Source organism: Loxodonta africana, chromosome 4 (genome assembly GCF_030014295.1).
Source record: "Loxodonta africana isolate mLoxAfr1 chromosome 4, mLoxAfr1.hap2, whole genome shotgun sequence".
NCBI lineage: Eukaryota > Metazoa > Chordata > Mammalia > Proboscidea > Elephantidae > Loxodonta > Loxodonta africana.
Genome location: NC_087345.1, coordinates 157,328,778 through 157,355,951, shown reverse-complemented (window position 1 = coordinate 157,355,951; position 27,174 = coordinate 157,328,778). Strand labels below are relative to the sequence as shown.

The 27,174-nt window shown below is 37.7% G+C and overlaps 1 protein-coding gene across 1 annotated transcript in view; it reads left to right on the top strand.

The window, feature by feature from the left end:
- Nucleotides 1–27,174, top strand: part of CUBN (cubilin) — a gene marked incomplete at its 5' end in the record, with an annotated part of 354,010 nt that overhangs the window by 222,128 nt on the left and 104,708 nt on the right. Inside the window, 5 exons of the mRNA XM_003410564.3 lie at nt 7,899–8,104; nt 9,034–9,218; nt 10,719–10,911; nt 20,045–20,242; nt 24,621–24,767. Coding sequence (XP_003410612.3) covers nt 7,899–8,104; nt 9,034–9,218; nt 10,719–10,911; nt 20,045–20,242; nt 24,621–24,767 — 929 coding nt within the window. The remainder of the gene's footprint in view (nt 1–7,898; nt 8,105–9,033; nt 9,219–10,718; nt 10,912–20,044; nt 20,243–24,620; nt 24,768–27,174) is intronic.

Sequence of the window (27,174 nt, the reverse complement as noted above, 5' to 3'; positions counted from 1 at the left end):
TAAGCACACAGTACCATATCATACCGATTGCCATCAAGTTGATTCTGTCTCATGGAGACTTTAAGTGTGTCACTGTAAAACTGTGTTTCATTGGGTTTTCAGTGGCTGATTTTTTGGAAGTAGACAACCAGGTCCTCTGGATGGTCTTGAACCACCAACCTTTTGATGTGCAGCCGAGTATTTTAACTGTGCCACCCAGGGACTCCATTCCAATACTGGATACATTATGTATAAGGATGAATAAACTGTGATCATTGTCTTTATGATAAAATACAAAATTTTCTGTATTGCTCACTGCTCCTCATAATTGACAAGTAGCATGGCTCCTTTTTTTTAGTCTTTTTCCTCTTGGACTCTGCAAGATTCAAACTGTTGTCCACTTTGACCTTAACTGGGTACCAGGAACTGGGCTAGGTAAGAGGAATGTTCAGGATAGACAAGATCCTTGATCTTGATGAATTGTTAACAAATCAGCTCTAATAAGATATTTATTAAAAACAAACAAAAAAAGAGTTTTATCTCATCTCTAAAGAAGAGATAATAATAACAAACAAAATAATTATCACTGTTATGATTAAAGAAGATATCAAATATAAAATGTACAGCACAAGACTAGAGTACATGTTCAATGAAGTTAACTCTCTCACGCTTTGTCATTTTTTGGGTATACTTTGTGGCAGTTTATAGCTAAATACAAATGGACACTGAGCTATCCTTTTAGAATGCAGGATATAACGAGCACAAAAAGCAAGTTTTATCCACTTTATTGTCTAATGGACACTAAATCTAATTTAAAAAAAAAGAGCATCAAAGAGGAAATCACCAAATCAATACCATTTACAGTAGCCCCCAAAAGGAATAAATCTAACTAGAGATATAAAAGACCTATACAAAGAAAACTACAAGACACTACTGCAAGAAACCAAAAGAGACCTACATAAGTAGAAAAACATACCTTGCTCATGGATAGGAAGACTTAACATTGTAAAAATGTCTATTCTACCAAAAGCGATCTGTAGATAAAATGCAGTTCTGATCCAAATTCCAACAGTTTTTAATGAGATGGAGAAACAAATCACCAACTTCTTATGAGTGGGAAAGAGGCCCCAGATAAGTAAAGCATTACCAAAAAAGAAGAACAAAGTGGGAGGCCTCACTCTACCTGATTTTAGAACCTATGATACTGCCACAGTAGTCAAAACAGCCTGGTACTGGTACAACAACAGATACATAGACCAATGGAACAGAATTGAGAATCCAGACATAAATCCAACCACATATGAGCAGCTGATATTTGACAAAGGCCCAAAGTCAGTTAAATGGGGAAAAGACAGTCTGTTTAACAAATGGTTCTGGCATAACTGGATATCCATCTGCAAAAAGATGAAGCAAGACCCATACATCACACCATGCACAAAAATGAACTCAAAATGGATCAAAGACCCAAATATAAAATCTAAAATGATAAAGATCATGGAAGAAAAAACAGGGACAATGCTAGGAGCCCTAATACATGGCATAAACAGTATACAAAACATTACTAACAATTCACAAACACCAGAAGAGAAACTAGATAACTGGGAAGTTCTAAAAATCAGACATCTATGCTCATCCAAAGGCTTCAACAAAGGAGTAAAAAGATTACCTACAGACTGGGAAAAAGTTTTTAGCTATGACATTTCTGATCAGCACCTGATCTCTAAAATCTACATGATACTGCAAAAACTCAACCACAAAAAGACAAATAACCCAGTTAAAAAATGGGCAAAGGATATGAACAGGCACTTCACTAAAGAAGACATTCAAGTAGCTAACAGATACATGAGGAAATGCTCACGATCATTAGCCATTAGAGAAATGCAAATCAAAACTACAGTGAGATTCCATTTCACTCCAACAAGGCTGGCATTAACCCAAAAAACACAAAATAATAAATGTTGGAGAGGTTGTGGAGAGACTGGAACACTTATACACTGCTGGTGGGAATGTAAAATGGTAGAACCACTTTGGAAATCGATTTGGTACTTCCTTAAAAAGCTAGAAATAGAACTACTATATGATCCAGCAATCTCAGCAATCCCACTCCTTGGGATATACCTTAAAGAAATAAGAGCCTTTACAAAAACAGGTATATGCACACCCATGTTCATTGCAGCACTGTTTACAATAGCAAAAAGATGGAAGCAACCAAGGTGCCCATCAACAGATGAATGGATAAATAAATTATGGTATATTCACACAATGGAATACCATGCATCGATAAAGAACAATGATGAATCCATGAAACATTTCATAACATGGAGGAATCTGGAAGGCATTATGCTGAGTGAGACTAGTCAGTTGCAAAAGGACATATACTGTATGAGACCACTGTTATAAGAACTCAAAAAATAGTTTAAACAGAGAAGAAAATATTCTTTGATGGTTTACAAGAGTGGGGAGGGAGGGAAGGAGAGGGGTTTTCACTAGATAGCAGATAAGAACAATTTTAGGTGAAGGGAAAGACAACACACAATACAGGAGAGGTCAGCACAACTGGACTAAACCAAAAGCAAAGAAGTTTTCTGAATAAACTGAATGTTTCAAAGGCCAGCATAGCAGGGGTGGGGGTTTGGGGACCATGGTTTCAGGGGACATCTAAGTCAATTGGCATAATAAAATCTATTAAGAAAACATTCTGCATCCCATTTTGGAGGGTGGTGTCTGGGGTCTTAAATACTAGCAAGCAGCCATTTAAGATGCAACAATTGGTTTCAACCCACCTGGAGCAAAGGAGAATGAAGAACACCAAAGAAAGGTAATTATGAGCCCAAGAGACAGAAAGGGCTGCATAAACCAGAGACTACATCAGCTTGAGACCAGAAGAACTAGATGGTGCCCAGCTACAACTGATGACTGCCCTGTTAGGGAACACAACAGAGAACCCCTGAGGCAGCAGGAGAGCAGTGGGATGCAGACCCCAAATTCTTATAAAAAGACCAGACTTAATGGTCTGACTGAGACTAGAAGGACCCCAGAGGTCATGGCCCACAAACCTTCTGTTAGCTCAAGACAGGAACCATTCCCAAAGACAACTCTGCAGACAGGGATTGGGCTGGACTATGGGATAGAAAATGATACTGGTGAAGAGTGAGCTTCTTGGATCAAGTAGACACATGAGACTATGTGGGCAGCTACTTCTGGAAAGGAGAGGAGAGGGCAGAGGGGCTGAATGGATACGAAAATAGAGAGTAGAGGGAAGGAATGTGCTGTCTCATTAGAGGGAGAGCAACTAGGAGTATATAACAAAGTGTATATAAATTTTTATGAGAGGCTAACTTGATTTGTAAACTTTCACTTAAAGTACAATAAAAATTAAAAAATAAAAAACCTATTGCTGTTGAGTCAATTCTGACTCATGGTGGCCCCATATGTGTCAGCATAGAACTATACTCTATAGGGTTTTCAATTACTTTACAGAGAAGTCTTAATGATTCAGCTATTTCCTCTCTCATCCATAAGAATTTTGATTACTTTGTGTTACTTGAGTTTTAGTTTTAAAAAATAATTTCATAAAAATGTTTCTCTTTATGTAGATGATAGTGAGAAGGTCTTTATAGCAAGGCCTATAAGCTATTTCTGCCTTGGTCTAAACTGAATCCAGATGGGTGTGTGGAAACATTTTCCTGGGCTGTGTGAGAAGTGTAGGAGAAGCATATGAATCACATCAAGTTCTAAAACATGAGGTTTGGATTGTGGGCAGTGTGGTGAAATTGAATAGGGAGAAAAAATGGAGAAGTTACGATTGAATCTGTAACAAAGTTGGAGCCCAGTGGGGGCAAGGGTAGGGGGGACAAAAACTAAAAAGGAGTTTTTTTGTAAAATAGATATTTAAAAGAATTACCAGAAAATGTATTTTATGCTTGCACAATGCCTTTAGAAAATGGTTGGTCTTGGTTCAAGAATCAAAATGAGATAATGAGAAACAGCAATAGTACTATTTTTGTTCCACATCATATTTTAGCTAACGGATCTTAGTCAAAGTATTTGGAAAGATGGCAGATTTGTGTATAAAATGTGCCAGTCTAAAACAAAGACTTTCCATAAACAATAAAGCTAAAAAAAAAAGCTTTATTTGATGCTTATATGTATCGTCGTATCACCATTTCTAATGGAATGTCTTCTTTGCCATTTAACACTGGATTATTCCAGCATGGTACTTAGAACAGAGAAGGCCTGTGCTTAGTAATCTTCTAGACCATTGGTTCTCAAATTTTAATGTACATGTTGATGACCTGGGATCTTGCTGCATTTCACAATCTCATTGAGTTGGGTGATGGAGGCCTGACTCTGCATTTCAAACAAGCTCCCAGGAAGTGCTGAGGCTGCCAGTTCAGGACCACACTTTGGGTAGAAAGGTTTTAAAGATGTTTTAAGTTAATTCATCTGCTGAGGAAAAAATATCTCCCCTTTTCCCTTTCTGCTTTCTGAGAGGCAGAGGAAAGTAAGTTTAGAATATTTCACATTGTAGAAGATATTAAAAATCAGTTGCTGTTGAGTCCATTCATTGTTGATGCTGTTGTGGTTAGGTGCCATTGAGTTGATTCCGACTCATAGTGACCCCATGTGACAGAGTAGAACTGCCCCATAGGATTTTCTTGGCTGTAATTTTTACAGAAGCAGTTGCCAGGTGTTTCTCCTCTGGAGCCACTGTGTGTGCGTTCATACTGCCAACCTTTTGGTTAGCACTCAAGCATGTAACCATGTGTGCCATCATGGAGCCTTTTGTTGAGGATACAGCAGGTAATAAGACTCAGCTGGAACCCTCAGCTGTATCCTGACCGCCCTATCTAAAATAATACCCCTTTATCCTATTTCATTTTTCTTCTTAGTACTTGCCACTGTTGTTAGTTGCCATTGAGTCAAGTCTGACTCTGGCAACCTTATGCGTAACAGAATAGAATGGTGCCCAGTCCTGCTCCATCTGCGTGATCACTGGTATATTTGAGTCCATTGTTGTGGTTGTTGTGTCAACCCATCTCACTGAGGGTTTCCCTTGTTTTCGCTGATCCTCTACTTTACCAAATATAACATTCTTTTCTAGTGATTGGTCTTTCCTGCTGACATGTCCATCCTAAAGAGCATTATGGTTGTATTTCTTCTAAGAATGATTCATTTGTTCTTCTGGCAATCGAAAGTATGTTCAATATTCTTTGCCAATATCACAATTTGCATGCATCCATTCTTCTTCTGTCTTCCCTTTTCATCACCTGACACTGTATCTCTATTTATTTTATTATCTATTTCTCATTATAGAATATAAACTCTCTGAAGGGAGGGACATTGTCTATTTTCATTATGTCCTAGCCCTAATCCCTATAACAGTGTCTGAAAACATTGTAGAGAGTCAACAAAGAGTTGTTGATTAATACTGGCTAAATTATGGTTTTTGAATTTTTGTTTGCTTGATAATATAGAAATCCTATTGATTTTTGTATATTTCTATTTTATCCAACAACTTTTCCGTTCTCTACAAGGACAACTTTTTTCCTCTTTTGTTCACTGATGTATCCTCCGTACTTCAAAAAGAGATAGGCACATTAAGGTACTCAATAAAGGTTTACTAAATGAATGAGCTGTCTCAAATATTGACTTACTAATTTTTTATCTTGTTTATCTTTTATCTAATGCATTGTTCCTAAGAAATACTTGATTACCCCAAGGTTGCAAAGATATTCTTTGATGTCTTTGTCTAGGAGATTTATAGTACTGGCTTTTGTGTTTAGGTCTATGAAATTGAATTAATTTCTGTGTATGGAGTGAGGTAGGGGATGAGGTTCTTTCTCACCACCTCCATTTGGATATCCAGTTATTATAGCACCATTTGTTAAAATGAGTTTTTTTCCCCCATTGAATTGTTTTGGCACCTTGGATGAAAAATCACTTGACCGTACATATGTTGGGTCCTATTCTATTGATCTATTTATCCTTATACCTATAGCACACTATCTTGATTAGCTCCCAGTTTCTTCAAAAGCCAAGTTTTTAAAGCATTTATTTAGTACCTACACATTTCAGACCCTTTATATGATAATCCTATGAGATAAATATTATTGTCTATCATGTCATAGTTGCAGAATATAAGACAAGGTGAATAGGCCACATTATTATAGCTTGAAAGTGGCAAGAAAGGGGATTTGAACACTAGCCTGTATTATTACAAATACTATCATTTTTCTACCTTTCCATTCCAAAGAAAGGTGATCTAACACCATGTGGAAATTATCAAGCAATATCATTAATAACACACACAAGTAAAATTTTGCTGAAGATAATTCAGATAATTCAGTACATTGATAGAGAACTGCCAGAAATTCAAGCTGGATTCAGAAGAGGGCTTGGAACGAGGGATATCATTGCTGATGTCAGATGAATCTTGGTTGATAGCAGAGAATACCAGAAAGATGTTTACCTATATTTCACTGACTATGCAAAGGCATTTGACTGTGTGGATCCTACAAAATGCAGATGATACAACTTTGCTTGCTGAAAGTAAAGAGGACTTGAAGCGCTTATTGATGAAGATCAAAGACTGTACAGCTTTCAGTATGGATTATACCTCAACAAAAAGAAAACAAAAATCCCTAAAGCTGGACCAATAAATAACATCATGATAAACAGAAAATATTGAAGTTGTCAAGGATTTCATGTTACTTGGATCCACAATCTACGCCCATGGAAGCAGCAGGCAAGAAATCAAACAACATATTGCATTGGGAAAATCTGCTGCAAAAAGACCTCTTTAAAGCATTAAAAGGCAAAGATGTCATTTTGAGGACTAAGGTACACTTGACCCAAACCATGGTGTTTTCAATTGCCTCATATGTATGGGAAAGCTAGACAATGAATAAGGAAAACTGAAGAAGATTTGATGCATTTGAATTATGGCGTTGGCAAAGAATATTGACTATGCCATAGACTGCCAAAAGAATGAACAAAACTGTCTTGGAAGAAGTACAGCCAGAATGCTCCTTAGAAGTGAGGATAGCAAGAGTTTGTCTCATGTACTTTGGACATGTTATCAGGAGGGACCAGTCCCCGGAAAAGAACAACATTCTTGGTAAAGTAGAGGATTAGTGAAAAAGAAGAAGACCCTCAACAAGGTGGACTAACACAGTGACTGCAAGAATGGGCTCAAACATAGCAACTATTGTGAGGATGGCACAGGACTGGGCAGTGTTTCATTCTATTGTACATAGAATCACTACGAGTTGGAACTGACTCGATGGTACCTAACAACGGAATTAACTACACATGACTTTGCATGGCATATAAGGCCCATTTTGTCCCATTTGATCCCATAAAATTAGCCCATCATACTGCTCCAGTTACAACTGTTAATGGTTTCTTAGATGTACACAATATTCTAAGGAAACACAACCTCTCATCAGTTTCTAAGTATATTTTTCTGTGTATGTGCCTTTGCTAGCATGAAATCTCAGCCCACCATCTCTTTTCCTTAAATCCATCTAATGTTTACGTTTCTATATCAAGAAATCTCTCCATCAAGCTATCACTGAGTCCCACTATTAGATGTGATATCCTGCTTCTGAATTTTTATACCAATTCTTAGTTCTAGTGGCACTTAACGCTATTTTGCCTTACAATGTTCTGTATATTCTTGCCCAATTTTTCCCATTAGAAAGGAAAATCCTAAAAGCAGCATATTGTCTTTGTATCTCTTGACTAGGAATTTTGAGTGAAAGAAATTTTTTGAGATAGCTAAAGGATAGTTGTGATCAATGTTACGGTTGTTTAAAAAGTGAACAGGTTAACTACCTGCCAGTGATTCAGGATAATTTCAAAATTTATTCTATAAACTTAATTCCTCTAAGCTTTTTTTTTTTTTTTCATCACAGAACTTTCCAGTTGGAAGACTCTCAGGACTGTAGCAGAGATTTTGTGGAGATCCGGGAAGGAAACGCCACGGGTCATTTGGTGGGAAGATACTGTGGCCACGTCCTCCCCCTCAATTATTCGTCCATTGTTGGGCATATTCTGTGGGTCAGATTTGTCTCAGATGGCTCGGGCAGTGACACAGGCTTCCAGGCCACATTTGTTAACAGTAAGTTAGTTCTCTTTTAGTGATAGCCTCCAGGTTGTGTCCGGCAAATGGGAAATAACATTTTTCAGCAATGCACTAAAAAAAAAAAAAAAAAAAAAGCCTGAGCTATTCTTTAAATGTTTCTCCTATATGTCTTGTCTGTGTAGAATTACTTTATTATAAAATACATCATAAAAATTAATTTATATATGAATGGCTTATTAAGAACAAGGGGGAACTTTCACTATGGTTCTAACATTCTTTTTAAGCTCTAGCTTCTACCTCATGTTGAATTAATATTTTTTTAATGATGTTTTGTTATAGAGTCTTCTAGTGTATTGTAATTTAGGTTTCAGTGTTTTTATATCAAATTTGTCCCATTTGATCTCAGATTTAAATACTTTATTCTTCAAATTAAAGACATTTAATATAATTCTTGAATTGATTTACAGGCTCACATATCTTTTTTTTTTATATCTTAATAATAAGGTATTCTTCTAATAGAATAAAATGCTAAATATTTTTATTTCTTATTCAACTTTTCTATAATTAGTTATTCTATAGGTGGTGCTAAACTGTCAGTTTTTCTTATCTTACAGAATTTATAAAAACACTTCACTTGTAAAACAAGGTAAACTAGGGAAATCAAAGTCAGGGAATAGGGCGGCTAACCCTCCCCTTCTCATGTCCCCGTGTCCCCTGGGATTTTGGAACCTGTTTTACTTGGGAGGGCGTTGCCTGTTTACACCATGCAACCATCTGAGGATATAGAATTCCACTCAGAAAATCACCCTACTCCAGGTAACACAGAAGCCAAAAGGGAAGCAGTATTTCTTTTAGTGTTCAATTAAAAGTCCACCCTTTTCAGCGTCCCTTGCCTTTTGTTTCTTTCATTGGATTAAAGAGCTGTTCTAAGTAGGTCTGATCTACTACTCTGTTTTCTCTCCTAGTATTTGGCAATGACAATATTGTGGGAACACATGGGAAAATCGCCTCTCCCTTATGGCCTGGAAATTACCCCCATAATTCCAATTACCAGTGGATAGTAAATGTGAACGCTTCTCAAGTTATCCATGGTAGAATCTTAGAGATGAACATTGAAGCAACATATAACTGCTATTATGACAAATTAAGGGTGAGTTTCCATATGCAATCAATATTTGTAAATTTTGGTGAATTACTGTTGTCAAAAATAAATCCGAGTTAATGTCTATTCAGGTATTCACAAATCATATGGAATGGTTTGGTCTAAATCTTGATTACTCATTCTAGCTTGCATAAACAAATCTAATTCTGATATTATATTTATTATCCTTTATCTTATTTTTTAAGATTTTTTAGCATTATTGTACTTTATCTGTTGGGCTTTGTCTAAGCATGAATATAAATCTTAAAACCACAAACCCATTGCTGTCAAGTCAATTCTGACTCATAGCAACCCTATAGGACAGAGTATAAATGGCCCATAAGGTTTCCAATGCTGTAAATCTTTCCAGAAGCAGATTGCCACATCTTTCTGCAGCAGAGCGGCTGGTGGGTTTGAACTGCCAACCTTTGGTTGGTGGTTAAGTGCTTAACCATTACACCACTAGGGCTCCTTTAAGTATTTATTCAATCTTATCTATTATCCTGTTTATTTTTATGTTAGAGCATTCAAGTTTTGAAATAATTTTAGAATTACGTGTATATAAATATAAAAATCATGGTCATCATAGCCATCCAGACAATTGGCTACTATAGAAATTCTAGAAAGAACTTCAGATCCTTGAAGGCCAGCATTCTATGTTATTTCTCTTTGTGTTCACAGTGCCTTGCATTGAACCAGTGCCTGAGAGATGCTCAATATATGTAGAAATGTTTATTACATAATATGTAAAATTGGGCTTATGTAGCAGATTTATTAGAGAATTTTATAATAATTCTTTCAATAAACCTGTGTCAAATTGTCCAGAAGGAGGTGGAGGAAGGTCAGGAAATACGGTTAGAAAATATCCACCCACATGTACATAAAAAGAAATGTGCACCATGCTATGTATTTGGAAAGTATCACAAAATATGTCTGCAAACTACAGATAGGTAATTTAATATATTAAGCCTATGAAAAAGATTTATTGAGTGCTTGGAATGTGCCAATTCCTGCAAGTTGATTCTTTGTTGTCCTAATCCTGTTTCCGCACTTCTGTGGACACATGAACTCCTTTAGGGTGCCTGCCAATTTTCTCTCATTCAGCCTCTCCTCTTTCATGTTTTTGTTTTCCTTTCTTCTCCATTCCTCCCTTTGAGGCCTCCAAGATACATTCCTGGAGTACTGTGCTGCTCAGCTAACCTGGTTCCTGCTCTTTCACCACAAACTTACTGTAAATCATCGAATAGATTTTATCCCAGACAGCATGTTTATTCATGTAATTCTGTAACAAAGATATAAACATTTTGGAAACACATTAAACTCTTTGCAATCATATTTTATATGTAATGGCACTTTGCAATTTTAAACTGCAACAAGATATTTCCACTTTTATCATTTTTTCTTTTCAATTATGATAAAATTATAATAATGTAAGGCATTCTTTTAGTTTTCTTTTTAAAAAGATACTTGCCTCAATACAGTGCTCTATTGTCTGTGTTTTACATGCAGGTTTTTGATGGGCTTGGCATTCATTCTCGCCAAATTGGCACTTACTGTGGTACCCAGTCTGCATCTTTTAGCTCCTCTAGAAATTCTCTGACGTTTCAGTTTTCTTCTGATTCTTCAATCTCAGGGAAAGGATTTCTTCTGGAGTGGTTTGCAGTGGGTGCTCCTGTTGGACCTTTACCTACCATTGCTACAGGTGTGTTTGGTAATAAACGGCATTCTCTTTCAGGACTGATATGTGTGGACCAAAATTTCATAGTCCTACCACGACAGGACCAAATACACAAATGTGTAAAAAGAATAAGTACTGGCCCAAAGCCCTACCACATATGTTTAAGTGTTCTAAAAGAATACTTCATAAACACTAAGTTTTATAAAAATTACACATTTGTACCTAGGAAGTATGCAGATTTTGCATATTATTTTTAATGTTAATTAGGGCGTTGATATTGACAGTATATTTTACTTGAAATTTCTAGAGAGCACATGAAAAATTTCTGAAAATTTGCTTTGCAAATGCCATGTATACATGTGCACACGCAAGGATGCACACACACACATAACAGCTAAAGATCAACTAATAGACAGAGGTAACCATATTTTTTGTGTATATTTTATTTTAAATGTACCTTCAGAAATGTCTCACTCCCTCATTAGCTGATCGTAAACCTTCATGTTTTACGGTAAAAATGACTTGTTTTTACAATTTTATTTTACTATTTTAAGACATCCTTAATTTTATCAGTAAAAGTAATATTGAGTTAATAGTGTTTTGAGAGACTTTGTGTCTTTTTCTTGAAAAATATTTTTAACAACTTTGAATGCTTTCTATGATTTTATAGTTTATTTAGAGAAAAATTGGCAGCATTTCTCAGAGGGTATTTCAGTCATTGAAGTATTTGATTGGGGCATGATCATAGGATCTCATTAAACTTGGGCTTATTCTAGGGCTAAACCAAACCCATTGCTGTTGATTCAATTCCAACTCATAGTGGCTCTATAGGACAGAGTAGAACTGCCCCATAGGGCTTCCAAGGAGTGGCTGGTGGATTCAAGCTGCCAACCATTGTGGATTCAAACTGGGGACCTTTGGTTAGCAGCTGTAGCTCTTAACCACTGTGCTACCACGGCTCCCAGGACTAAACAGACGTTAAAATATTGGAGTCTATTTGCTTTAACATCTTGTAATTTGTATCAGCAGAGATCACTGATGAAGGGCTCATGGTATTTTTATGTAATGGTCTTTAGTCTGTACTCTAAGATGCTATTTTCACTTCCTCTATAAGGTGCTTCCATGACATTGAATATGAATCTCTTCCTTAAAATAATAATCTATTTATCTAAGAGCAAGGAACCATCAGCAAGATTGCCAAATATAGAGACAACATTTAAATTTTGGTAGATATATCCAGTGCTCTTATAAAGCTGAGTTACACTTTTTTTATATCCACAAATCTTAGAGAAGGAATTACTAACTTATGCAAAACATTATGTCAACAAATATAATTTACTACTCAAAACAATAACAAATTCCCTTCTAAGAAGTATATTCTATAATTGTGTGATTTAAGTAGACAAGTGAATAAGATCACAACTCCAAAGTCTCAGTGACTGGAAAAAAAATAAAAAGGGCTCTTTCTATCCACCCATAGGTCAAATGATTTGGCACCCTGTGATCACCATCATTCCATGACCCAGACTGTTGGAGTTACCACAATCTAGAACATTGCCCATGACCATAAAAAAAAAAAAAAAAAAAAAAAGGAGGAAAAAGAGTCCTGGTATATCTCAGCCTAAAAGCATGCAGCCTAAAAATGACACATATCCTTTCACTTATAATTCATTGACCAAAACTGGTCAGATGGCTTCACGCAACCACAAGAGTATCAGGAAGTGCCATTCTACCATGCCTTTGGAAATGGGAAGAACTGGAATACTTGACAAACAGCACTAATGATCTATAACCAGTTAGTGTGAAAACTGTTATAAATTCACAGTATGAAATAGTTCGTACAGAGGAAAACCTTTACATGTGATAACACTGGATAACATTCAGAACTTCCAGATGAAAACTGCCTTTAGATGTCTTTTCATACTTCTGCCTATGTACTGATGTGATGTAAGGATTAGGACAGAGTCCCATAAAATTTTATATTCACTCCCTGGTGGCCCTAATAAGATCCAAAGAGTCGTAAACTTCAGGAATCACAGAGAAATACCTCTGACAATCCATCTGTCTTAAAAAAAAAAAAAAAAGAGAGAGCATACTGGGAAAAATTTTCAACTTCAACTTTTTGAGAACTCTGGAAATTGACCAAAGGCTTGCAACAATATGAAGAGTGTTTTGTTTTTGTTTTTTTCCAGTAAAAATGGCTGAATCTCAGTAACAGTAATGAGTCTTAGGGTATTTTAACTTGCATTATTTCCATACTCCCTCTCTCCAGCTCCACAGTAGTGTTGCAAAAGCAATGCAACTGCGGGAGCTGTGAAAACTAGCAGTCTGGCAGCCACTGTAGAGAAAGGAACTGATTTAGAACTCCCTGTAATGTCCCATCCCCAAGAAATTGTCATTATTTAACCTGTCTGGCAGCATCCTGGAAGAGCTCCATTCTCTGGGCTTGTCTTTATTTAATTTGACCAGAGCTTGCATTGTGCAAACCACCCTATCCCTAGGATATTTCTCAGAAAAAAATCAGTGCAATTGTTTAACATCACAGTTATGTGAGGAAATACCAGCTGGAGCTTACAAGAGGCTGACCAAAAAACTCAAAAGGAAAAACTGGGGAATGACATGACCATTAAAAAAAAAATCTCATTGCAGTTGAGTCAGTTCCAACTCGTAGTGACCCTATAGGACAGAGTAGAACTTCCCCATAGGGTTTCCACAGAGCGCCTGGTAGATTCCAACTGCTGACTTTTTGGTTAGCAACTATAGCTCTTAACCGTTACGTCACCAGGGTTTCCAAGATGACCACAGGGGCCCTTTAAAAGCTCTGACATATTTCTGGAACTCTAGAAGGCCACAGACATGTGCAGGGTTGTGCACACACCCAAGAAAAACCAGAAAAGGCCCTAATCTCTTACCTCTGGCTGATCTCGAGGCTCTGTGCAATCAAAAGGTAAAGGCTAATGATGGAGCATTGAAGGCATACCCCAACACATACACACCTATACACACACACATAGCCCCTGAGCAAAGGCTAGGAGATTCCAGGCATTTAAGGAGATTTCTGCTTAGTCATTAGTTACTACTATGCTGAGCAGAGACTTCACTTAGTCACACAACAAAGAATACAGTCTTTACAGAATTAGTGCCAAGAGCCACTGAACAAACAAACAGCAATAATAGCAAAACAACAAACCCTGCAGGGGCGGGGATTTGATTTCCAGGTTTGTTGTTGTTGTTGTTATTAGGTGCCATCGAGTCGGTTCTGACTCATAGCCCAACAGAACAAAACACTGGCCGGTCCTGCGCCATCCTTACAATTGTTGTTATGCTTCAGCTCATTGTTGCAGCCACTGCGTCAATCCACCTCGTTGAGGGTCTTCCTCTTTTCCACTGACCCTGTACTCTGCCAAGCATGATGTCCTTCTCCAGGGACTCATCCCTCCTGACAACATGTCCAAAGTATGTAAGACACAGTTTTGCCATCCTTGCCTCTCAGGAGCATTCTGGCTGCACTTCTTCCAAGACAGATTTGTTCGTTCTTTTGGCAGTCCATGGTATATTCAGTATTCTTCGCCAACACCACAATTCAAAGGCGTCAACTCTTCCTCGGTCTTCCTTATTCATTGTCCAGCTTTCAAATGCATATGATGTGATTGAAAATAGCATGGCTTGGGTCAGGCACCCCTTAGTCTTCAGGGTGACATCTTTGCTCTTCAACACTTTGAAGAGGTCCTTTGCAGCAGATTTGCCCAATGCAATGTGTCTTTTGATTTCTCGACTGCTGCTTCCGTGGCTGTTGATTGTGGATCCAAGTCAAATGAAATCCTTGACAATTCAGTCTTTTCTCCATTTATCATGATGTTGCTCACTGGTCCACTTGTGAGGATTTTTTTTTTTCTTTATGTTGAGCTGTAATCCATACTGAAGGCTGTGGTCTTTGATCTTCATTAGTAAGTGCTTCAGGTCCTCTTCACTTTCAGGAAGCGAGGTTGTGTCATCTGCATAACGCAGGTTGTTAATGAGTCTTCCTCCAATCCTGATGCCCCGTTCTTCTTCATATAGTCCAGCTTCTCGTATTATTTATTCAGCATACAGATTAAATAGGTATGGTGAAAGAACACAACCCTGACACACACCTTTCCTGACTTTAAACCAATCAGTATTCCTTTGTTCTGTCTGAACAACTGCCTCTTGATCTATGTAAAGGTTCCTCATGAGCACAATGAAGTGTTCTGGAATTCCCATTCTTCACAGTGTTATCCATAGTTTGTTATGATCTACACAGTTGACTGCCTTTGCATAGTCAATAAAACACATGTAAACATCCTTCTGGTTTTCTCTGCCTTCAGCCAGGATCCATCTGACATCAGCAATGATATCCCTGGTTCCACGTCCTCTTCTGAAACCAGCCTGAATTTTTGGCAGTTCCCTGTTGATACACTGCTGCAGCCATTTTTGAATGATCTTTAGCAAAATTTTCCTTGCGTGTGATATTAATGATATTGTTCTATAATTTCCACATTCAGTTGGATCACCTTTCTTGGGAATAGGCATAAATATGGATCTCTTCCAGTCAGTTGGCCAGGAAGCTGTCTTCCATATTTCTTGACATAGACGAGTGAGCACCTCCAGCGCTGCATCTGTTTGTTGAAACATCTCAACTGATATTCCATGAATTCCTGGAGCCTTGTTTTTCGCCAGTGCCTTCAGAGCAGCTTGGACTTCCTCCTTCAGTACCTTCGGTTCCTGACCATGTGCCACCTCTTGAAATGGTTGAATATCAACTAATTCTTTTTGGTATAATGACTCTGTGTATTCCTTCCCTCTTCTTTTCATGATTCCTGCATCGTTTAATATTTTCCCCATGGAATCCTTCGCTATTGCAACTCCAGGCTTGAATTTTTTCTTCAGTTCTTTCAGCTTGAGAAACGCCAAGTGTGTTCTTCCCTTTTGGTTTTCCATCTCCAACTCTTTGCACATGTCATTATAATACTTTATTTTGTCTTCTCGAGCTGCCCTTTGAAATCTTTTGTTCAGTTGTTTTACTTCATCAGTTCTTCCTTTTGCTTTAGCTGCTCGACACTCAAGAGCAAGTTTCAGAGTCTCCTCTGACATCCATCTTGGTCTTTTCTTTCTTTCCTGTCTTTTCAGTGACCTCTTGCTTTCTTCATGGATGATGTTCTTGATGTCATTCCACAACTCATCTGGTCTTGGGTCACTAATGTTCAATGCATCAAATCTGTTCTTCAGATGGTCTCTAAATTTAGGTGGGATATACTTAAGGTCATATTTTGGCTCTCCTGGACTTGCTCTGATTGTCTTCAGTTTCACCTTGAACTTGCATATGAGCAATTGATGGTCTGTTCCACAGTAGGCCTCTGGCCTTGTTCTGACTGATGATATTGAGCTTTTCCATTGTCTCTTTCCACAGATGTAGTCAATTTGATTTCTGTGTGCTCCATCTGGCGAGGTCCATGTGTATAGTTGCCATTTATGTTGGTGAAAGAAGGTATTTGCAATGAAGAAGTCATTGGTCTTGCAAAATTCTACCATTCGATCTCCAGCATTGTTTCTATCACTAAGGCCATATTTTCCAACTACTGATCCTTCTTCTTTGTTTTCAATTTCTGCATCACAATCACCAGTAATTATCAATGCATCTTGATTGCATGTTTGGTCAATGTCAGACTGCAGCAGCTGATAAAAATCTTCTACTTCTTCATCTTTGGCCCTAGTGGTTGGTGCATAAATTTGAATAATAGTCGTATTAACTGGTCTTCCTTGTAGGCGTATAGATATTATCCTATCACTGACAGCGTTGTACTTCAGGATAGATCTTGAAACGTTCTTTTTCACAACGAATGCAACGCCATTCCTCTTTGAGTTGTCATTCCTAGCATAGTAGACTATATGATTGTCCGATTCAGAATGGCCAATACCAATCTATGTCAGCTCACTAATGCCTAGGATATCAATGTTTATGTGTTCCATTTCATTTTTGACGATTTCCAATTTTCCTGGATTCATACTTTGTAGATTTCAGGTTCTAATTATTAATGGATGTTTGCAGCTGTTTCTTCTCATTTTGAGTCGTGCCACATCAGCAAAGAAGGTACCAAAAGCTTTACTCCATCCACGTCATTAAGGTCGACTCTACTTTGAGGAGGCAGCTCTTCCCCAGTCATCTTTTGAGTGCCTTCCAACCTGGGGGGCTCATCTTCCAGCCCTATATCAGACAATGCTCCACTGCTATTCATAAGGTTTTCACTGGCTAATGCTTTTCAGAAGTAGACTGCCGGGTCCTTCTTCCTAGTCTGTCTTAGTCTGGAAGCTCAGCTGAAACCTGTCCTCCATGGGTGACCCTGCTGGTATCTGAATACCAGTGGCATAGCTTCCAGCATCACAGCAACACACAAGCCCCCACAGTACGACAAACTGACAGACAAGTGGGGGCCAGATGTGTTACATTGTATTATTTAAAATGTCCAGTTTTTAACAAAAAATTATAAAATGCAAACTTGCTGCTCCCCACCCCCCAACAGAAAAATATGGCTCATACACAGGGGAAAAAAAAAACAATAGAAATGGTCCTGGGGGAAGCTTAGATGTTGAACTTACAAGGCAAAGACTTTAAGTTAAATGTTACAAATATATTCAAAGAACTAAAGGAAACCATGTTTGAAGAATTAAAGGAAAGTATGGATATGCTCTCTCATCAAGTGGAGAATACCAATAAAGTGATATAAATTATATTTTTTAAAAACAATTAGAAATTCTTGAATTAAAAGGTGTAATAATTGAAATGAAAATTGAGGGGCTCAATAGCATTTATGAGTGAGTAAAAGAATGAATCACTGAACTTAAACTTCAAAATTTATGAAGCAAAAACTAACAGAATTGAAGGGAGAAACAGCTAATTAAAAAATAATAGTTAAGAGACTTCAAGACCCCACTTTCAATAATAGATAGAACGACTAGGCAGCAGACCAACCAGAAAATAGAACACTATCAGTCAATAAGAAAATAGAACTCACACTGTAAACCAGCTACTCCTAAAAGACATTTTTAGAACACTCCAGCCAACACCAGCAGAATACACATTTTTCTCTAGTGCACATCGAGCTATAAAATATGGAAAGAGATTAATGGACACCTAAATAAATTGAAAGGTATCTTCATGAATTGGAAGACTTAATATTGTTAAGATGGCAGTATTTCTCAGTTGATCTACAAATATAACACAATCTCTCAAAATTCCAGCTTGCTGACCCTAAAATTTATACATAGTTGCAAGGAAGCCAGAATAGCCCAAAAGTTTCTGGAAAAAAAAAAAAAATAGGATTCACACTTCTTATTTCAAAACAACAAAGCTACAGTAATCAAGAGAGTGTGGTACTATCATAAGGTAGATAGATCAATAGAATTGAATTTAAAGTCTAGAAATAGACACTTACATTTATGATCAATTGATTTTTGACAATGGTGCCAAGATAACTGAATGGGGAAAAAATAGCCTTTTCAACAAATGGTGCTAGGCCGAACTGGATACCCCCACAAAAATAAATAAAGTTGGATCCTTTCCACATACCACACACAAGAATTAACTCAAAATGGTTTATAAACTTTAATTTTAGAATAAAACCCTTACAAGAAAACATAGAAGTAACGAAAAATAATAAACAAAAGAAAAACTAAATCGGACTTCATCAAAATTAAAAACTTTTGTTCTTCAAAGGACACCATAAGGAAAATGAAAAGATGACTCACAAAATAGGAGAATATGTTTGTAAATCATATATCTGAAAGGGATTTGTATCCAGAACATCTACAGAATTCTTATAACTCAACAATAGAAAGTCAGATAATCCAGTTTAAAAATGGTCAAAGGATGTGAATAAACGTTTCTTAAAGGAAGGTATGTAAATGATCAATTAGTACATGAAAAGATTCTCAACATCACTTCACACCCACTAGGATGGGTGTAATGAAAAAGACTGCAATAACAAGTGTTGGCATGGATGTGGAGAAATTTCAGCCCTCATACACTGCTGGTGGGAACGTGTAAAGTGGTACAGCTTCTTTGGAAAACAGTCTGGCAGTTTCTCAAAAGGTTAAACACAGAGTTACCATAGGACCTAGAAATCCTACTCCTAATTATATACTCAAGAGAACATATGTCCACACAAACATATGAATGTTCATATTATTAATAGCCAAAAAGATGAACAACTCAAATGTTCGTCAACTGATAAACGGAAAAAATGAATTTGATGCACCCACAAAATGGAATATTATTCACCCTTAAAAGGGCTGAAATACTGTTACATAACAACATGGGTGAACCCAAAAACATTGTTACTGGAAGAAGCCGTCACAAAAGATCACACGTTGTATGAATCCATTTGTATACAATGTCCAGAATAGGCAAACCCATAGAGACAGAACGTAGATTCCTGGTTGCCAGAGGTGGTAGGGAGGTTGTGGGGAGAATGAGGAGTGACTGCTCATTGGATACAGGTTATTTTTGGAGTGATAAAAATGTTCTAGAATTAAATAGCGGTGACGGTTACACAACATTGTGAAATTATTAAAAGCCACAGGATCGTACACTCTAAAAGGGTACACTTTATGAATTATATCTCAATAAAGCTGTTATAAGAAACAAAATAAAACCATAACTGAAGTTAAGAAAAGCTGTAGTGATAATAAGCAAATGTGTCCTTTATAATGTTTCAGCTTACCAAATTGAAATTTTATTCAAAATTACTTAGATATAAATACATGACAAGTAGCTGTGCTAAAAAGATGAAGGTTAACTTTCACAGGAACTGTGAACGATGTCATTCTGCAATAACTCAAGTAGGCAGGGGTGATGGATTTACTTCATGCTTAGCGAATAATAGGCACTCAATAAGAAATGCGTTATGTGGCAAAATCATGGTGAAAAACTAGACGGCAATGTCTTTTTCTTGCACAAAAAAAGTTATGGAAATTACTGTTGTCTGAGTCAGTGGGTTTAATAAAACATTCCTTGGTGTCTTTGAGAAAGTTATTTTAACCACTTGTTTCACTTCAACATAGGGCTATCAGTTTAAAATACAAAATGTCTGATTTCTTTTACAGCAGAGGCATTTCAAAGGTGTTGCTTTTCATTCTACAGGTGCTTGTGGTGGGCTCGTGAGGACAGGAGATACGCCAGTCTTTCTTTTCTCTCCAGGCTGGCCTGGAAGCTACAGTAATTGGGCTGACTGTACGTGGATTATCCAGGCTCCTGATTCAACTGTAGAATTCAACATCCTTTCCCTGGACATTGAATCTCACCAGACATGTGACTTTGATAAACTTGTAATAAGAGACGGTGAGAAACATTACAAAATTAATTAAAAAACAAACAACAAAAAAACTACTGCTTTTCAACCCTGAGCCACGATCTAGTTATATTCAGTCATGATCATACAGGTTTACAGCTTCCATCCATCTTGAAAGGAATTTCACAGATATTGTAGCCAATGAAAGCATTGAATGCCAACATTGGCTTCAATTTCTGCAGAATGTAAGCAAAGTATTAAATTACCTGTAACAAAATAATCCGCATTGTATGTCAGGGATAACACTGTTCCTCAGAGGAAACATTAGCTTTGCCTGAAGTAGGACAGGATAGTCTGAGTTTCCACGTAGTGGAGAGATTGTGGGGCTAAGATGCTCTTGCATCTTAGATCCGAGTGTGAAAAATGTTTATAATTGCAATGTATTCCTTTCTCTCTGTCCACTACATCTTGGGGTAGAATGGGTAGAATTAAGGGGTAATTTTTCCGTCTCTTTTTCTCCATGTACATTTGAGGTGTTGCTGTGCACTGTGTAAAGGCTATGGATGATGGTAATAGGCAACATGTACAGAGCTGTGCTTCACAATTGATGGGCTGGAAGAAAGACAGTAAGGAGACCATACCTTTCACACACGTGTTTCTAAAAGTATGGTCCCTGGACCAACAGCATCAGTACCACCTGGGAACCCATGAGAAATGCAGATTCTCAGCCCCACTCTGACCCATTAAATTGGAAGCTCGGATTTAACCATTCTCCTTGATTTAACAAGCCCTCCAACCAGGGCCTGGATTAGGGTAAGGAGTGGGAGGCAGGGTCATACAAGCATAGGGTCATACCCTGCCTTTATTTAAAATTTTAACTTTTTTTATTTTAAATTAATTAAAAAAATTTAAATGTTACATTGAAATATTAATTATCTCAATTTCTGAGGTTTTTGGCACCTCCTCCCCTCACCCTAGTCCTAGCCCCCAGATGATTCTAATGGTCTCTGAAGTTCGAGAGCCATTCTCTAATTTACAGGTGTTTCAAACTCAAGTACCTACTGAAGCAACAATAACAGAACAGGTGATGTGGTGAAGTGGAGAAGAGAGTGATAAAGGGACAGCTTTTTCTAGGAAGGCATGCTCAGTGTTACGGACCTTACTATTTTCCAAGGGATGCTGGACATCTAAAATGCCCTATAAACTTCCTGGTTATTAAATATTGGCTATTAATTAAAAATGCTTCAGGACATTTGTGGACCAAAAATAGCATGTGTTTGCTTTTGGCAACCTCTTGTCTACAAGGTGGACTCTCTTGATCCCTTGTCTCCAGGGCCTCCACTAAATTCAACAAGAAAAATCAAGTGCAGGAGTCACTTCATTTCCCTTTTGCAGAGGCTGGACTCTAAGAGTCAAATCACTTAGCCAAAAAAGAAATAAAATAAAATAATGAGATGATAAACCATAACTTCTCATTAATGGATTAAATTTTTCCTTGTTTACTCATTCCACAAATAGTCATTGAGTGCCTACTGTGTGCCAGTTGAGGGGTATTTTGTCCATTTTCACAGCATTCATACATTCTTAGAGTTAAATTTTAAGTCCAATTATTCTCTGCCCAACTATATTTTTGCTTCTGGGTAGCAGGGACATATGACATTCTGAAGCAAATATCTAAAGCCAATTGGCCACAAACAATGGTATTTATAGGCCACTTGTACCATTGGCCAGTCATCACAGGCCCTTGGTCCTTGGTACTCAGGTGGCTGTGAACATTTCTGGACCACCCCAGACAGGGACCTGCAGCTTTCCTGGGAGAGTTGAGTCACATTTTGCAGAGTTATCATGGTTCTAGACTGAATCAGTCTTTTCCAGGCCAGGTACCAATAAATTTTGCATATCAAATATCCAACAAGCTGAAGTTTTATGTAACTACATTGAACCTAGAAAGAGTTAAAAAAAAAAAAAAAAAAAGAAAGGAAAGAAAAAAGTGTTTGGAAAATCAATAACCCTTTTATCTAGTCCTAGATCTGAAAGGTACTCTCTTTATGATCTTAGATAACTTACCAGCAAAGTTTAGGGGCATCTGGAGTTAGTTTTCCAGGGCCCAAATCCTTGTTGATTTCTATGCTTCAGGCCCTCGAGTAAGTCACAAATCCCCTTTGTTTCCTTATCTACAAAATGGGGCTAATCATAATGTGAACTTAATAGTGTTATTGTAAAGATAAATTCAGATGTTGCATGGAAAACACTGAAAGTGATATTTGCACAGAGTAAATGCTCAAAAACTGTTAGTTACTAATAGTTTCGGGACCTCACTTTCCACATCTATAAAATAAACTTAGATTAGATAGATAATCAATAACTTTATCTTCTAGCTTTAACCTTTTACAGTTCTTTGACTTGCCCCACTGTTTAAAGATCAAATTTGTTTCCGCTGCAATCTATGTTTGAGATTCTGGAAGGTTCTAGAAGTATCTCAATGTTCAGTGTGGAGACAGGGAGAACCAACCATCTTGTGGTTACTGGGTTATCTACTAATTAATCAGTTAGTTAATGACTAAGTAAGTGATTATTATTATTTTTTTTTAATGTTTGGTCAGACAGGCTAGGGTGAAGTTTAGAAGAGAAGTCAAGATCAATAGGCCCTACCCAGGCTCACTGAGATAAAATATTCACACATGAAATAAATAACATTGCAACATATAATGAACTTTAAAATTTGATAATGAGGAGATAAGTTATACAATTAGAGAGTAAATTAACAAAAACAATATGGAGTGAAATATGTAGCAAAATAGTGTAGTAAAAATAATAAGTACAAAAGGAGTTAGATAAATGGCTCAGTTATCTAGGGCTGCTATAACAGAAATACCACAAATGGGTGGCTTTACTGAACAGAAATTAATTTTCACATAGTTTATGAAGCTAGAAGTCCGAATTAAGGATGCCAGCTATAGGGGAAGGCTTTCTCTCTCCGTCGGCTCTGGAGGAAGCTTATTTCCTTTGAACTTCTGCTCCTGGGTGATCTTCATGTGGCTTGGCATCTCTCCCCATCTCTGCTTACTTGCTTGCTTGTTTACTCTCTTTTATATCTCAAGAGATTGACTCAAAACACACCCTGCACTAATCCTGCCTCATTACCATAATAAAGAAAACCGCTTCCCAAATGGGATTATAACTATAGGCATAGAGATTACAACACATATTTGGGGGGGACAGAATTTAATCCATAACAATAAATTTTATTTATTTTTTATTGTGGTATAATATATCACACACACACACACAAATTACTCTTTGGATAAACTTTTGAACTGTAAAAAATACAAAAGTTTCCAGATGTCATTTTAAGCATCTTGTATTTATAATTATGTCATTCCATTTGTAAAACAGAAATAGAAAATAACTTGCTTTTGCTTTCTAAAAAAAAAAAAAAAACTAAAACTAAAGCAGTTCATAATTAGTGAGTTTAAGTAGTGGTCTATGTTAAAAAGGATTCATTTTGCTGGTTTTGTAAAAGGGCAAATGTCCTCATACTCTATTTCTGCTTTTTATAGGTTTGACATTTGTTAATTCTCTGCCTTAGGGGAAAAAACTTGCCTGCATTTTCCCAGCCAAGGAATCCAAGTCTGCTTTAATCCCTTCTGCTCCATTCTGGTTTGGGCTGGGACAGTTGGTTTGATGGAAACTTAAATCCAAGACAAGTGAAAGGAAAGGTAGCCATGCAGTGACCCAGCAACCGTTTGCTTCTCTCCAAGGAGGGCACGCTTGCTGAAACAGTCTCATGGGGCTTCTTTTCTCCTCCTCCACATGTGTGGGCACATGGGCACGTAGAAATATGTGTGTTCTTTTAACAACAAAACAAATAAAAAACATACAAAGAATAAAAAAAAAGAAAACTCTCTGGAGTTGAAGAAAGCATCATGTAAGAGTTGGATCCCTCTTAGTGAATGAGCTCACAATGTTAATAAATGAGCTGACATTGAGGAAGCATCCTGTTTTTCTCTTTTAGATACTTGACCTTCAGCGGTCAGAGTACTTTCAAGCAGAGGCTGTATTTAACACTCAAAAAAACACTTCGTCCTTGATCACTTCCTAATCCCATGTACTCTGATTTTGAGTTTTAATGCCAGGAAGAACTGCAGCCAGATTTTAGAAAAACTGTGGGAACCGTCCAAGAAGTCTTTATCAAAAAGAGTAAAGAAAAAGGCAGGCGACACCATTACAAGCTGGAGACAGAATGATGTAACCCCTGGGGTTTCCCTCTTTTTGTGAACCACATTATCTCCCAGGAATTGTGATGCTCTGCAAAAATGTGTGAACCTCTCTAGATGGGTTGCAAATGATGGTAGAGTAGATTCTTAAAAAAAAAAAAAAAAAAAGACATTGTATTTTCATGCTGATGTTTCTTTTCTTTGGTCATAGGAGACAGTAACCTGGCCCAGGAACTAGCAGTCCTGTGTGGCAGAGAAATCCCCGGGCCCATCCGGTCTACTGGCGAGTACATGCTGATCCGATTCACCTCCGACTTCAGCGTAACGGGGGCAGGCTTCAATGCGTCCTTTCACAAGAGTAATATTTTCAAACATTATTTTCTCGCTTCTCGTCTTCTCTTCTCTTTCTCGCTCCCTAATGTGGTGCGGTGGTTTAGAGCTTGGCTGCTAACCCAAAGATTGGCAGTTGAAATCCATCAGCTACTCCTTGGAAACTATGGGGCAGTTCTACTCTGTTCTGTAGGGGCGCTATGAGTCGGAATTGACTCGATTGCAAAGGGGTTTGGTTTTTTTTTTTTTTTTTGGTTCTTCTTATCTCTTTCTCCCTCCTGAATGTGCTCTGGTCATTTTTCCATGGCGAGACCCAAGTCATGAACCAGAGGGCACAAGCCTCTGGATGGCTGTGCTATGTCCCGTGCTGAGCCCTGAGTCCAAATCCAAAAAGTCTGGTCAAGTTGTGCAAAAGGGTCTCCTGCCTTCAGGTCTCTTCCCTCCTAAGGAGGTATGTTTTTGTTAGGTACGCTAAAAGATCTGTAAAACATATGTTTCTGCCCCTCTGAGGGCTGGAACTAGAAGACAGATCCACAACACATCAAGGGAATTAAAGCCAGAGTTATCTTCCCTCTAAAGAACAACCAGTAAATATAATATAGAAGAAATCTTCATAAATCTCTTGGTTAAAACCATCCATCTGAGTGTTGGCATGAAGAGTTCCTTGCTCTTGAAATAATGACCTTGGTGAGTCAGAGAATGTGCACAGTGTATGAAATGCTGTAGTGCTGAGTAAGACTGAGATTTTTCAAAACTTGACAAAACGTGAAGCCCAGTAATAAATTCAAGTCCCAAACTGATGAAAGTTAACGAAGTAGTCCATGAAATATCTAAAAACTCTCAGGCGTTTAACCGAAAAACACAATTTTAGAGTAGGTTCTCAATCTAGACATTAAAAATTAATCTAATATTTCCTCCACTGTTACCTATGTGCCTTTTATAAAGTAGGGGACAATCCAGGATAAATTATTCTCCTCACACTCGAGGAAGGCAGTTCATATTGTGGTTTAAGAGAGTGGGCTTTGAATTAAACAGACCTAAATTTGGAAACCCTGGTGGCGTAGTGGTTAAGTGCTACAGCTGCTAACTGAGAGGTCGGCAGTTCGAATCCACCAGGTGCTCCTTGGAAACTCTATGGGGCAGTTCTACTCTGTCCTGTAGGGTCACTCTGAGTCAGAATTGACTCGATGGCAGTGGGTTTGGTTTAGTGAGTTTTAAGATAAATATCACCTCTGTGATTTATCTAGCTGTGTGAGCTCTCTACACACACTTGCCCATGACCTGTTGAGTCCCTGACAACTGGCAAATTAATGCCTTCCCCATCCGCTTTTTTCCCTCAGCTCCCAACCTCTCACTCTCTCATTATGTATATTTGTATGAACATATGTACTTGACAGCTGTTATAAACAAAATCACCACCAGCACCAGTTGTTGTCGGGTTGGCTTGACTCATTGTGACCCCATGTGTGTCAGAGTAGAACTGTGCTCCACAGGGTATGCAGTGGCTGATTTTTTGTAAGTAGATGCCAGGCCTTTCTTCTAAGGTGTCTTTGGATACACTCTTACCTGCAAATATTTTGTTAGCAGCTGAGTGTGTTAACCATTTGCACCACCCCGGGAACTCCATTTTATATATATGTATGCACACACACACACACACACAAATAAAAAAACAAACCCATTGCCGTCAAGCCGATTCTGACTCATAGCGACCCTATAGGACAGGGTAGGTAGGACTTCCCCATAAAGCTTCCAAGGAGTGCCTGGTAGATTCAAATTGCTGACCTTTAGGTTTGCAGCCATAGCTCCTAACCACTATATTACCAGAGTTTCTCTCTCTCTCTCTCTCACACACACACACACACCCACCCCAGACACCTCCATGTCCAAAAGATAAAACGTAACCATGTGAAGAACAAAACTCTTGATTCCACTCTTTCCTACCCCTCCTCCCAAAGCTGTTCATTCTACACTCTTCATAATCTTCTAATCTTAGTAAGTGGAAAGTATGTTCTTCTATTCATTTAAACAAAAAGCAAAAAAAAAAAAAAACAACTTGGTGTCATCCTTAATTTTCTCTTTTTCTCACACTCTGTATCCTAACCATCAACAGTTCTCCATGCTTCTACCCTCACAATATATCTAGAGTCAAACCACTTCTCACCACTTCTACTGACTGCTGCCATCCTAGTCCAGGCATCCACCATCTCTCCTCGGACATAAGCAATCACCTCCTTATTGGACACCCTGCTTCTATTTTTTAATGCCCTTCGCCTTCTAGGCCAAGCATTGCAGACAAAGTGGCCCTTTAGAATTTAAGTCAGATTATGTCATTCTGCTGCTCAAAACCCTCCAATGTCTTCCACTTCTTATGCAGAAGAAAGCCCTTTCTAACAATGTCCTGTTACCTTTGCAAACTTTTACTCAGCCCATCC